At 35.6% G+C, this 14,140-nt stretch overlaps 1 protein-coding gene across 2 annotated transcripts in view; it reads left to right on the top strand.

The window, feature by feature from the left end:
• The window catches only part of LOC149541961 (transferases, transferring acyl groups), a 185,652-nt gene extending 176,598 nt beyond the window's left edge, over window positions 1–9,054 (top strand). For both annotated transcript variants that reach the window (XM_089797011.1, XM_089797010.1), the window contains 2 exons: window positions 8,336–8,434; window positions 8,658–9,054. In XM_089797011.1, coding sequence (XP_089653137.1) covers window positions 8,336–8,434; window positions 8,658–8,807 — 249 coding nt within the window. In that variant the 3' untranslated portion in view covers window positions 8,808–9,054. The remainder of the gene's footprint in view (window positions 1–8,335; window positions 8,435–8,657) is intronic.
• The last annotated feature ends 5,086 nt before the right edge of the window (window positions 9,055–14,140 follow it).

The following is a 14,140-nucleotide window of genomic DNA, read 5'->3' as shown; positions in this document are numbered from 1 at the left end:
CACCCTCTCAAATTACATGCATAAATGAGTAAAGATGTGGTTTTGCAATGAAAAAGCATGTGCTTTTGAGGGAAAAATCGCCACACATGCAACCGACAGTTATAAAATCACATACAACACATGTTTTGGTTGGCAAAGCATGTGCTTTTGGGTCCAAAATCGTCACCCTTCTGTATTTTGGTCTAAAATGCACTTTAGAAAAGTAATGACGTGCTTTTCAGTTGTAAAAGCATGTGCTTTTGACTTATAAATCACCATGGCTATGCATTTACAAGCCAATATAAGCAATAACATGCTTGTGGGTTTGAAAAGAACGTGTTTTCGAGTCTAGAATGTCCATTATATGCATTAACATGTTCAAAATCTCTTGTAGTAGTAATGACATGTTTTTGAGGAGTAACACATGCTTTTGCAATTGTATGTGTTTTTGGGTTCAAATTCCCTACCTATGTGTATTTTAAGACTAACTCAAGTTAATAAATATATTAATAAACTTTAAAAATGCAATAACACCGTGCTTTTGTGTTCAAATTCCCCATTTACAAGCACTCAAGTGATAAAATAACATGTTATTGCCTTAGAAAAGTCCACTTATATGCTTTTAGGACTAATATTTATTGGCAATGGGGTTTTAATAGGTGTTTAGCATGTTGATATATACTTTGAGTGATAAATACTCTACCATTAGGCATTTTCCATGAGAATGTTCTTGTTGGTAAGTATATCTTGGAAGAGTATATGGTTCATCTTTGATGAACTAAATCTTATGTAGGTAATGTTAGGAAATTGGAGGAAGAGAACCATATTCATTCACCTTTTCCCATGCTTCATCTATTACCCACTTCTTTGGCAACTCCTTGTTGAATAAACACATATAATGCCCAAAAAAGGACTCTTGTACACTCCTATAGTGCATGCGACTGTATCTCAAAGTGAACTGATCTATATACTCCCATACTGACATTATCATGCAATCTTCCTTTGTGGAAAGACTTGAGAAGGATTAGAAGGCAGCAACAATAAAAACCAGGTAAGAGCTCATATAGAAGGTACTAGTTGATGAAAGTTGAGGTAGTTGCTCCAATATCATATCATTGATCATCTCCCCAAAAGATCTTCTTTTGCTTTGAATGCATGATGAGAGAGATGTACTTGTACATCCATTAGACTTGTTAAGTCTGAGGATGCGACTGAGCAAAGTGATGATATCATTCATTTCTTCCTTGAAGTTAGAATGACACTCTCCCTTTTTCCGTCTAACAAGGTTTGGCCTATTGTTGATTAACTTGTTGACATTCACATACCTACTGCATTTGGCCATATCACTGTTCCATCTTTCCAAGGCCTTTTGTTTAGTGATATTAGTCAGTCAATAGAGTATGTAGAACTTAGAAGATCCAGTCAATAGTCTCTTGGTCCAAATTGATGATGGTCTTCCCTTCTTGATCTCTAATTGTTCTTGATGGAACATCCAAATTCTTGGCATAAGAAAATATGAATTTGGGCTCGTGAGCAACTCTTAGTGCTCGCATCCTCTTACATTTCCTCATCAATGTCATCCAATCCCACTACAAATCCACCCTCCATAACTTGCCACTCCAAATCACATACCTCATCGTCTGTGAACAATGGAGGTTGCTCTTGTGATGTCCAATCATAGTAGGGATCTATATCATCCAAGTCAGGTGGACCCACTGGTGCTAACTCTACCTTTCTTATGCACAACTTAAGGTTATAATGCACATAAATAAGGTCCTTGAGTCTTGTGCTAACTTGTTCCTCTTTTTTGTGTGAATGGCCTCTTACAATTGTATGAGCTATATGGCTGACATAAGATGCTCAAGGATTTTTTTTTCAGATTTGGAACATTTCCACCCCAATTTTGCAACCAAGCATCTGCAAGATAAATAGTAAAGAGTTAGAAAACAAGGTGAAAACATATTTTAGTAACTTAGTTTCTATCTAATTATCATGCATGTGAAAGACACCAAAAATCTAAATATTGTACCTAGGGTTTGAGTATTCCTCTTCTTACCAAGTCTAAGGAGAATAGCTTTCCCATTGGATTCTGATACACTTCCATCTCAGCCACATTGAGGTCTCTTACCTCAACATCAAGTACCATCCTTTGCATGCAATCAATGAAGTCCTCCATGACCTCTCCATTGGAATCCACATAGGATGGAGGGAAGCGAAAACAAGGGTTGAGGAAATACCTCGCTGCATGGATGGGTTGGTGGAGTTGATTGTTCCACCTCCTATCAAAATTTCCCGTATGGGGTCAAATTTGAGGTTGGCCCCCTTGTAGTAATTTTTTACAATAGATGAATTTAGCCAAGGACTTTGTCACCTACAATTGAAAAGTAGATTTTTTAAATCATTAATCAGAGACTAAAGTTAGAAATTAATAATGAAAGACTTGATTATTGAATACAAAAAAATTAAATATTCAACTTTTGAAGCTTCCAATTTACCTTACAACTTCTGTAGCACCATCGAAATGGTTTTAAAATAGAAGAAAATGAATTTTGAAAACTTACTTGTGAATCCAATTTTGCTTGGAATAACTCTTCGAATCTACTCCAAATCTACAACAAGTTGATCTAGACGGTTGCAAATGTTTTCCTTTTCCTCCAAAAGTCCTTTGTTCTCCTCCAATGTACAAATATGACAACCAAGAAGAAGGTGATCAATATTATTTAGTATTATAATTCTTGCAAACATGTTGAGATAAAAAATATAACCAGCCTTTCTTTAAGGGAAATATGTATGCCTGCCATTTTTTCTGTGGAAGATATTGATGGGAACTTCCTAAACATAGTTCAACTTATCGTTGAGGGCAAAAAAAAAATTGGCAAATGTCGGAGATAAATCGGGAACTTATTGGGAAAATTTCAGGAACTTAAAAAATTGGTTAAACTTAATTGGAAATGCATTTTTTTTGCAAAATTCAGTAAGGAGATGCATCTAATGAGTCAATATTTGAGTAAACAAATCAAACAAGCTGATCTAGTTATATATAAATGCAAATAGGGTACAAAGTCGCATCCTCAAGTGAAATGTTGATGGTTTGTAGCCACAGTCTAATAGTTTGAACTCTAAAGAAAACTAAAAACAGAAAATTGTCTTTGTAAAACTATAAGGAAATACAAGTGTGAAGTACTATATCAAAATAGGCTACATCTTCTCATTAACCGATTAAAAAAAGGGCTACATCTTCCTCTTCCCCTTCCTAGCAACTCTAGTAAAAACTATTGGAGTGGGAGGGAGTCTAGTTCTAGAAGACCATTGTGGTTGTGGCCTAGATGTAGATGGTGCTAACATTGGCAATGCAGGCTACGTCTTCCTCTTCCCCTTCCTAGCAGCTCTAGTAAAAACTACTGGAGTTGGAGGGAGTCTAGCTCTAGAAGACTATTGTGGTTGCTGCCTAGATGTAGATTGTACTAACATTGGCAGTGCCTCCTTATCATTTTTGTCCTCCTCACTCTTAGTGCCCCCATCCTCCTCAATGTCCTCCATAGTCGACCTCTCCAAATCACATATCTCATCGCTTGTGAATGATGAAAGATGCTCCCGTGATGTCCATTCACGATAGGGATCTGTGTCATCCAAATCAAGTGGACCAACCGCTGCTAACTCTACCTTTCCTATGCACAACTTAAGGTTATAATGCGCATGAACAAGGTCATTGAGTCCTCTCTATGCTAACTTGTTCCTCTTTTTCATGTGAATGACCTTTAATAAGCTCCAGTTATGCTCATAGTTGGACGAGCTACATGGCTGACATAACATGCATAAGGCAAGCTTTTGTAGATTTGGAGCATTTCCACAACAATTTTGCCACCAAACATCTACAAGATAATAGTAAAGAGTTAGAAAACAAGGTGAAAACATATTTTAGTAACTTAGTTTTTATCTACTTATCATGCATGTGAAAGAAATCAAAAGCTTAAATAGTGTACTTGGGGTTTGAGTGTTCCTTCGTCTTCTTGCCAATTTTGAGGAGAATTCCTGCTCGCTGCATTTTGATACACTTCCATCTTAGCCACAATGAGGCCTCTAACCTCAACATCAGGTACCATCCTCTGCGTGCAATCAATGAAGCCCTCCATGACCTCTCCATTGGGATCCGCATAGGATGGAGAGAAGCAAAAACAAGGGTTGACAAAGTACCTTGCCGCATGGATGGGTTGGTGGAGCTGATTTTTCCAACTCCTATCAATAATTTCCCATATGGGGTTAAATTTGAGGTTGTCTCCCTTGTAGCAATTTTTTATAAACACTTTGGCCTTGTCCATGGCCTCATAAAGTACCCCATTAGGGTTTTCTCCCCAGCTATCAAGCGAAGAACTTTAACCAGGGATTGACACCTACAATTGAAAAGTAGAAAAAGATTATCATTAATCAGAGACTAGAGTTAGAAATTCATAATGAAAGACTTGATTATTGAACACAACAGAATAAAATATTGAACTTTTGAAGCTTCCAAGTTATCCTTAGAATTTTTGTAGCACCATCGGAAAAGTGCGTCAAAGACAATGTATGCAACACTTTGTCCATCAGGCTTTTTTGAACAGCTTGAGATTAGCCATTCAAGACTCACAAACAATTGCTTAAAAGATTCAAAGAACTAATAACACTTTGCAGCGTTAAGAAAACCATAGCAAACCTTGTGGTAGTAGGTCTAAACAACTCCTTCCCATAGGTGAATTCTCTCACCAAGCGGAGAACTCAAGGGTGATTGTAGATGCATTTTGTTATCTTTCTTGCATTCTCTTCAACCGGTCTCATCCAATCCAATTTTCACATGTCCTTCAAAAGAAGGTCAAGGACATGTGTTGCACAAGGAGACCAATAAAGTGTGCTATACTTATCTTGAAGGATCTACCTATTGCTACATACGCTATTGCATTGTCGGTTATTATCTGCACCACATTAGCAAACCCCACCTCCATCAAAACTCTCTCTAACATTAGAACCAAAGTTTCAGCTGTCTTTATCTTGTTCGAGGCATCCAAGGATTTCAAAAAGAGCACTTGATCCTTGCAAGAAACTAGAAAATTGATGATGGTACGGTTTCTTTCATTTGTCCATCCATCTGAAAGTCTGGTGCAGGAAAATTGTTACCATTGTAATCTTTGATGATCAATTGCATCTTTGAAGAACCTACAAGTGTGAAATTATGTTGACATTAAGTACACAACGTTGATTAAAAGAAACTTATAATGAACAAACATAAGTAAATTGTAAAACTATAAAACATTTAAAAAATAAAACAAGTGAACTAACCTCCTACTCAAGTCTTTAGGACTAGGCATCTTGTAGCCTTTTCCTGCTATTGTAATTCTTGTCACAAAATTCAGCCAATAGGGACTAATTGCAATATCAAACAGGATATTAAAAAATAAAAAATCGACACATGGATGTCAATTTGTTGATGCACATTGTTGTTCCACACGATACCCTCCAGTGATGGTTGTGTTAAGCATGAATGCTTGATGCTGTTGTATGTGGGAGCTTGTTAGTATGTCAAAGAGATGATTGAGTACTTATGTGTTTCATTCATAGCAATCTTTGTCATTGATGTCAACATATCAGTTTTCTAGATAGTTCAGCCAGAGTTGCAGAGGAAGATTCGTTTGGCGAGGTTCGTGGTCAAAGAGATATGTTATGCACAGTTGAAGGTATATTTAAGAACCTGTCTTGATGCTATGTCTATGTTTGCAGAAAGAGTTATGAAGATTTGCGAGAGTTACAAAAATTTTTGTGATGACTGTCTCAGAGAGAGTTTCTGGTAATTGCATTCTATCTCTTCAGTGAGTTTGAGGATCATTCAATGGGCTTGGATTACAATAGAAGACATGTTCAGGATGCTATGGTCAACGTAGCGAAATCAGATGTTCATTCTTTGAGGTTTTGTGAAGACTGTTCAACGTATTATTCTCAAAAACCGACTTTTGTTAATACCATTGTGGGAAGTGTTATTTGTAATGTAACATGTAAATGTAATATTTTAATGTGGTCCTATACTATTCATTGTAAATTGAGAAAGCGTCTAGGCCAATTGAATTAGTTATTAGGACTTGGTATAAAGGAAAGTTTGTTTCCTTGTGGTAGAATGTCCATGTGATCCAATACTGATGGTTGTTGTTTATGCAAGCTTTGGATCTGAATTATGTTTGATCAGAGTAGAGATAAATGTTGAGGTTGGAGCTTCAATGGAACTATATTGGCAAAGAAATTGTTGTTTAGTTAGTTCAAGAACTTGGATATGTTATCTTAAAGATTGTTTAGTGAAGATAGTCTGAGGCTGTTTGAACATTGGGTTCAGTTGTCCACCATTCAACTCCTAACAAGGTTGACACAACTCCTAATAGGGTTGGAATCTCTTGACAGAGATTCAAAGTCTCCTAATAGGGACTCATATGTATTGATTGTATTTCATTGGACTCCTAACATGGTCACATCCTTTCACAAGGAACTTTTATATTAGTACATCTTGTGGGCATCATTCCCACTGCGATTTTCCCTCTGATCAAGGGTTTCCCTAGTTAGCATATTTGGTGTTATTGTGTATGGTTATCTTTCTATGGTTACATCTATTTTTATTTTATTTGATAGGTTATTAGCCGAAGCCTAGATTATTTATTATTCATTTATTGTTATTGTTAATATTAATTATTATTATGCATTAATCTCAAGCAAATTCGAAACCACGGCCTGTCTGATGAGAGGCTCACAATTTACTGTTGTGTTGTAGGCTCTTGCCTTCTATGGTTGCATCTTTTGATTACATCTTTCAGAATTAATAAAGTTATTGAGAGTTGTGGCTGTGGTCTACTAGAACCAGCAGAACTAGACGCCATGGGAATGGTAGATTTGTGGATCTATGGGCCACGTTTTGAGCCCACTATGCCCTCAAGTACTTCTTCTTCCTCAGGTTTTGTTGGGATACCTAGTCACAACCCACATTATATAATTTATAAGATGAATCAGTGGTCATTGTTTTAGCAAAATCCAATTCTAAACAAGTGGTGGTGATTGTAAAATAATAAATGATTCTTAAATGGAGATACTGTGAGGCTTGAGATACCTTGTGATTTAAAAATGGCTGCCCCTTGAGGCCAATTTTTCTCTTTCCCGTTGCAACTTTTTCTCTTCTTGGGCACATAGCAAGACATTCATTCCTCTCTTTATTTCAGCCATGGTGTTATCAAAAACCCTTGTGTCACGCTTTGTGATCCCTCCAAGGTGGTATATTTCAAACGATATATGCCTCCACTAATAATTTTTTCAGATTTTATGTATATCACACTATTAAAGTCGGGTCCTTTGAAAGCATATTTCCATGCCTTGTCTCTAGTCTCTTTAGGACACGTTCCTACATATGTTGATGGACATGCATCTACTGGGGCATTAATAAACTCAGTTGTAGAGGTATCTGTATTTGTCATTCCGATGAAGAATCAACCTACATATGTCACATACAAAATGAGGGCACAAATTTAGAAATTCAATTAATAAATTTAGAAACAAATTAAGTTAGTTTAAAACTTTAGATAAGGTTAAACATAGCTTAAACTTGGAAGAAAGAAAAAAAGGCTGTTAGGTTTTGATTTTTTAAAGAAAAAGATGAGTTTTTGAGAAAACTATGAAAAATATGCAAAAATTGGGGTTAGATCTTATTCATTTCCTTCTAAAAAGAGTTGGGGTAGATTGGAAATGGTATGAGAGAGTTTGTGTAAACTTGGATGCATTCAATACAAGACAATGATTTTAAAACAAAACAGAGAATTTTGAAAAACATACTTGTGAATCCTTGGAAAAACTCTTCAAATCCGCTCCAAATCCACAACAAATTGTTCTAGATGGCTGCAAACAATGGTAGTTTTCCTCCAAAAGCTTTCTGCCCTCTCCAAATTTTCTCTTGAAATGAAAAAAACAAATGAACATGCTTGCTGCCCTGTCACAGTCCCTTAAATTGGTACAGGTGATATTTTGCTCCAAATTGCATTAAATTCATTAAATATTGCCGATATATAGGCGATAAAAGGCAAGTTATATATGATTAATTTTTTTGCGATATCTTTTAGAGTTTTATCAGCTGGTTCGACTTATCACTAAGTGAGCTTATCGCCTATGTTCCTAAATTTCAACTGCTGGTTTTTTTGGCTTGCTTTGTCTTCCTATCAGTATGATTTTTGAAGTGCATTATTATTTTGGTCTTAGACTGTTTGTTGAAAAACAAAATGCTAATAAATAGGTCTGACTGCCATGTTATTGGTATATATGAAATGTGGTTCATCATAAACTTTTTATTCACAAATTTTTGCAGGTTGCTGGGATAGTTACGCTTGCATATTTAGTCCCTACAAAGAAACAGTTGGCCATTGTTGAGTTATTTAATCAGAATTTGCTTGCTAGTTTCCTCTTGGTGAGCTCTCACAAAACTGTTTCTTTTACATGTGTCTTGCTATTCTTAAATCTTATTTATAACATAACAATGAAGAAGCGATCAGAATATCTGAGTTCCTTGGATCATATTTAATAAAATTTGCAGCAGTCTTGCTAGATGTTTTCTATGCCAATTTTTCCATTGTAATTATAATTAATGTATTTTCCATGTTCTTTACAAAGCACTGTCTTTTTCCTTGCAGGCAAATGTATTTACAGGGCTTATAAATATGTCAGTGGAAACTCTTTTTGTTTCTCCATTTGTAGCATATTGCATACTATTTGCATATGCAGCAGCTCTGGTCTTGGGAGTTGCTATTTTGAAGTTTTGTGATTTAAGACTAAAGTTCTGATATAATTTTTTATCACATGAGAATGAAGGTTTTGAAATCATCTATTTCCAATTCTCAGTGGCAATATTTTCTTTTAAGAGGCATATTGTGGCATTGTCCATATTGTGTTACGTGCACCATGCAATTCCTATTGTGTTTTAAGAAAATGGCCACTTTAACATTTTGTTACATCAAGGTCTATGTCTGGCTCTAATTAAAACAATATTTAACATTTTAAAATTGTTTCTTGTATATTTTAATTCATAAATTTGTGTTTCCTTTGTCATGCCTAGTGGCATGTGTGCTTTTAGGACATGCATGTGTCACTCCTTCACCAGCTCAGACATGTGAATGCATGGTAAATTGACATTTTCATGCATTTTTTGTTGTTCCATGCTTCTTTGTTCACGTCAAGGGTAGCTGCATTTTAAAGTTTGATAGCTGCATGAGATATTTATGTACCTGTGATTGTATCAACGTTATATTTGAGAGTTTTTCTGCTGCATTATCTAATCCTTATTATAATCAAGCCGCAAAGTGTCTTCATTTATGAAATGATATTTCATATGAAGAGCCTCGCCTTTTGAAGATCATGAAGAGTCTTCAGAAGCATTGGCTAATGAAGAGACCGTGTGGATATTGAAGCACCAAAACAACAAAGGGGTCTTCACTTTGTATGTGCAAGATAATGAAGGGTCAAGACAATTTTATATATTCTCCAAGAGGAATTCATATGATATAGAGAATGATATAATGTTTCTTTTTTGAATCTTACTCCAGTTTGAGCCTTTTGTTTGGGCATATTGTATTGCAGACTTCAGCTTATTGATTAATAAAATGATTTTATTTTGTGGTTGGGTTTTTCTCCCTCAAGTTGGATGGCTTTCTCAAGATAGATTGTGTGTCTTAGTTTTCATTATTTGCTACCATTGTTTATTCTTCATTTCTAAGATGGAGCATTAACATGGTATTAGCTTGGGTTGGGTAAAAACAAATAGGATTTTCAAGGATTTTGATGGAAGAGATGGATGGAAACTTGGTTCTAGTTAGAAGTGGATTCAAGAGGAATCAATAGATGACATTGCCCAAACCACTAGTGATTGTGTAGGGATAAGTATTTTATGTTTATACCATGAATAATGATCATGTAGGATTCATGCAATAATATTGAGAATAGTGAATCATTAATGCTTTTAGCATTGATTTGTGTATTTCTCTTTATGAAAGTTTGATTCTTAGAATTATTAGTAATCTATTTAATGCTTCTAGGACTAATTGAGGAGCATATGACAATAGATTGCATTCAAGCGAGGAAGAGCTTGTGATGCATCTTGCAAGGAAGTCACGTAGATTGAAGATTGAAGACAACTTGTTTTAGGGCCGAGTTCATAGCACATAATTGGAGATGTCTCCCTCGAAGAAGAACCTATTCAGATTGTAGTATCTTAGGTGCATTTTTTGTTGTTGTTTATTCTTCCATTCTATGATGAAACATTAACATTACATAGCTTACAATGGTGCTTGGAACTATAAGTAGAAATTGCCAGTGTAAGCTTAGTCATTTTAGAAGTTTTGTTTTTCTTGATGATGGTCATCAGAAGTTACTGGAATGGTACTATACAAAATTTGGCAATCTAAGAATACAACCAAGCAACATGAAACAAGATATAACAAAATTTGATTTATGCTATGCTCCATAGAGTTTTGAGGACAGAGAGATTTGAGGGGACATGAACGTGTTTCCCATACAAGTATGATTCTAAACCAATTTTTAGGGAACATGAGGGGACAATTGTTAAAGAAATCAAATGCATCGACACCCCCCCCCCCCAAACACACACACACACACAATTTGAAAGAATAGAAAAGAAATAGTCCGTACAAGGCATAGAATGCACAATATATAAGACTACCAAGATAAGGCAAAACTAAGATTTTCATTCATGAAAGGCAAAGGGATTTAGAACTTTGAAAATATTTAGAACTTACCTTTTTAAAGAGTTCAAGCATAACTCAGATGAAACTTGATGTTCAAACCCCAACCACAATGGAGTTAGATTACAGGGGAGCAATAAATAAAAAATCAGAAAGAAATTTGATCTTCAAATGCAACTTGCCCATCATTAAAGTATTGGCCTTGAAGATGTGTGTTAACTCACTTGCGTACACCTATAGAGTTGACCTGTGTGAAAAAGATCAGATCTGCCCAAAAAAAGAGATGATTGTTGATGGAGATATTTCCATTTAAATTGGGCAACCCTGTTATTGCAAAAATCTCACAAAGAATGGTTAAAACACAATTGTTGATAAAAAAAAACTTTAAAATTTGATGGTTCGTACAATTCCCAATGAACAATGGAAGAAACAACAAAAAACTTAGCTATTTTGAAGGCTACCAAAAGTGACCTATGAAATAGCACAATGGGATAACACGAAACTCAGTGAAAGAACAAATTGAGCCACTTGACAAACCATGGCAGGAACACTTCATTGAGAACACTAAAGTAGGAAACTAAGTCATTTGGTGAAAGAGAAACATGAACAACATGAAATGTTAATAACAAATCTAGCATGTTAACCCATTGCAAACAGCTCATTGAAGTTTTCTCAGATCAATTATTTGTGATGGGATGAATGGGGGCAAAAATAGCCAACATTTCTAGCAACTCATAGGGGATGCTTACTTGCTAAGCATAAGATCACTGGCTTTAAGAAATACATTGGGCATAGAGTCATGACTAGAGAACAATGTGTTAGCCTACCTGTAACTTCACAAACTTTGTTACCAATAAAAAGGCGAAAATGCTCCGATTAACTCTAGAAGAAGAGAACAATTGTGCACACACACTTCTTGGAACATAAAAACACCTACTCTACTATGTATAAATATTTACAAACAAAATAAATCAAACAAAGCCATTGACTAGCTTGTTGAAGTAGCTTCTTTTTCTTATAAGCTGATTTCTTCTTCCATGCGTGTGGGCATTCAAAAATATTAGTAAGTATGGCATATATATTGCTGCATGGAACACCTTCCCAATGCTAAAAAACAATGAAGGTTTCCAATTCTGGGACAACTTGATCTTTAGAAAGAAACACTTGCTCCTCTTTTTTATGCTCACCCTCATGCTCTAAAATGAGCGTGACATGGGAAAACTTGCAATATTGCATAGTTAGATGCCTTATTGGGCATCCTCTTGATGGTATTAGGTCTAAGCAATCAATCTTGACCATGTGGTTTTTCTCTACAACCTCTGAATCCTTATGGTCAAGGGTTGGCTTTGATGGTATGGTTGGTGATGTGTGCTCCTCATATTGCAAAAGGGGAGGTTTGTTTTGCTTGAAGCTAGCAAATTTTTGCTTCGAAGGCTCTTGTGCTTCAGCTCGTTGTAATTGGGCAAGCTTGAGCCTTGTCTATTCCTCTGCTACAACAAGCCTTCTGTCAAGGTCTTTAATTTGATCCCTAAGCACCTCCCACTCTGGGGAGTGATAGAGAGCCCAAAAATCATATTCATTCTTACAATATGGGGAGCAGAAAAAGGCATCTCTATGAAGTGGGTCCATGTTAAAGCACTTGAACAAGAAACTTCATAGAAAGCCTGAAGAAACACAAAAGAGCAAAACGATCTTTACACATATTAGCACTTGGTCTGTTGAAACTAGTAGATGCATAGAGTCACCATGGTGTTAGATTGAATGCCTCCAAAGGCTGATAACATTGATAAAAACACCCAAATTATTAATGAATAAAAATTGAAATGGCTATTAGTGGACTTATGTTGATGAATTTGTTTGTTCCACAACGTGTAAAAAAAATTGTTGACACAAAATTATGCACCCTTGCTTGAGGTATGACCTTAAAACGATCTCATGTAACATGGAAACAACCTCAAAGTGTTGGACTTGCGCTTTGAGGTTGAATATCTAGAGAATGCCAACTTCCTTAGAATCAAGATGGATCTAAATTAAAGCTTTGAGGGAAAAGGGAGAAAGATTGCATGAAATTAAATTGTTAAAAGGGAAAGGGGGTGATGCACCGGATTGAAACATGGTTACTACCTCTTCCTATAATTGCAAAAAACATGAATAAATCACCTAAATACACATATCTCAACTTCAATCTACTTTTCTAGAATTCACATGAAGGTAAAACTAGTAAAAATGTTGCAAGGAAACAAGTTCACAAGACAACATTTAGCAGTAGGTAAACACAATATGCAAACTTGAAAGAATAGAAAAGAAATAATTCATGCAAGGCATAAAATGTACAATATATAAGAGTAGCAAGATAAGGTAAAACTAAGACTTTCATTCATGAAAGGAAAAAAGATTTACGAGTACAAAGCATAATGTTGCTGCAAAAGAAATAGAGAAGAACCTAGAAAATATTTACAACATGGTCTTTTAAAGAGTTTAAGCATAACTCAAATGAAACTTGAAGTTCACACCCCAATCGTGGCGGAGTTATATTATAGAGGAGCAATAAATAAAAAACTAGAAAGAAATCTTATCTTAAAATGCAACTTGCCCATAGAAGTGATAGGAAAAGCCCCAAATGAACACATCTAGCAAATGGAAGGATAAATCTAAAAGATTTGATCCTTACAAGCATTAAAGAGGCATGGGAATGCATTAGCGTCATGGAACAAGGCACAAAAAGTTGCCCAACATTAAAGAACTGGTCTTGAAGATGTGTATTGGACGTAAGAGATCCAATCATGCTGCTATAAACTACAATGCAAAAAGGGATGACCTATAGTGTTAACCCACTTGCGTACGCCTGTGGAATTGACTTGCTTAGAAAGATCAGATTTGCCCAGAATAAGTGACGATCGATGATGAAGATCTTACTATTCGAAATGGATGGCCTAGATGTTGCAAAAATCTCCTAAGGAATGATTAAAACACAAGTGTTGATGAAGAAACTTTAAAATATGATGGTTGGCACAATTCCCAATGAACAATGAAAAAACAACAAAAGATTTTGCTATTCTGTAGGTTGCCAGAAGTGACCTGCGAAAATAACATGAAACTCGGTGAAAGAACAGACCGAGCCACTCGACAAACCATAATAGGAACACTTCATCGAGAACACCAAAGTAGAAAATTGAGCCACTAGAGAAACACAAATAACATGGAAGGTTAACCACAAATCTAATGTGTTAACCCATTGCAAAGAATTCAAACCATTGAAGTTTTCTCAGATCGGTTATCTATGATGGGATGAATGGGACCAAAAATAGCCAAGAATAACCAAATTGGGAAAATTCGAAATTTAAGGAATAATGTAAGCTATCATGTTTGACTAGTTACATTATTGTTCTTTCTCTTTGTGTTAGAAAAAAACATTGAAC

This window comes from Cupressus sempervirens, chromosome 8 (assembly GCF_028749045.1).
Source record: "Cupressus sempervirens isolate cs-2001-9-10 chromosome 8, ASM2874904v1, whole genome shotgun sequence".
NCBI lineage: Eukaryota > Viridiplantae > Streptophyta > Pinopsida > Cupressales > Cupressaceae > Cupressus > Cupressus sempervirens.
The sequence above is the reverse complement of the archived record's forward strand: the minus strand, read 5'-3'. Positions and strand labels throughout refer to the sequence as shown.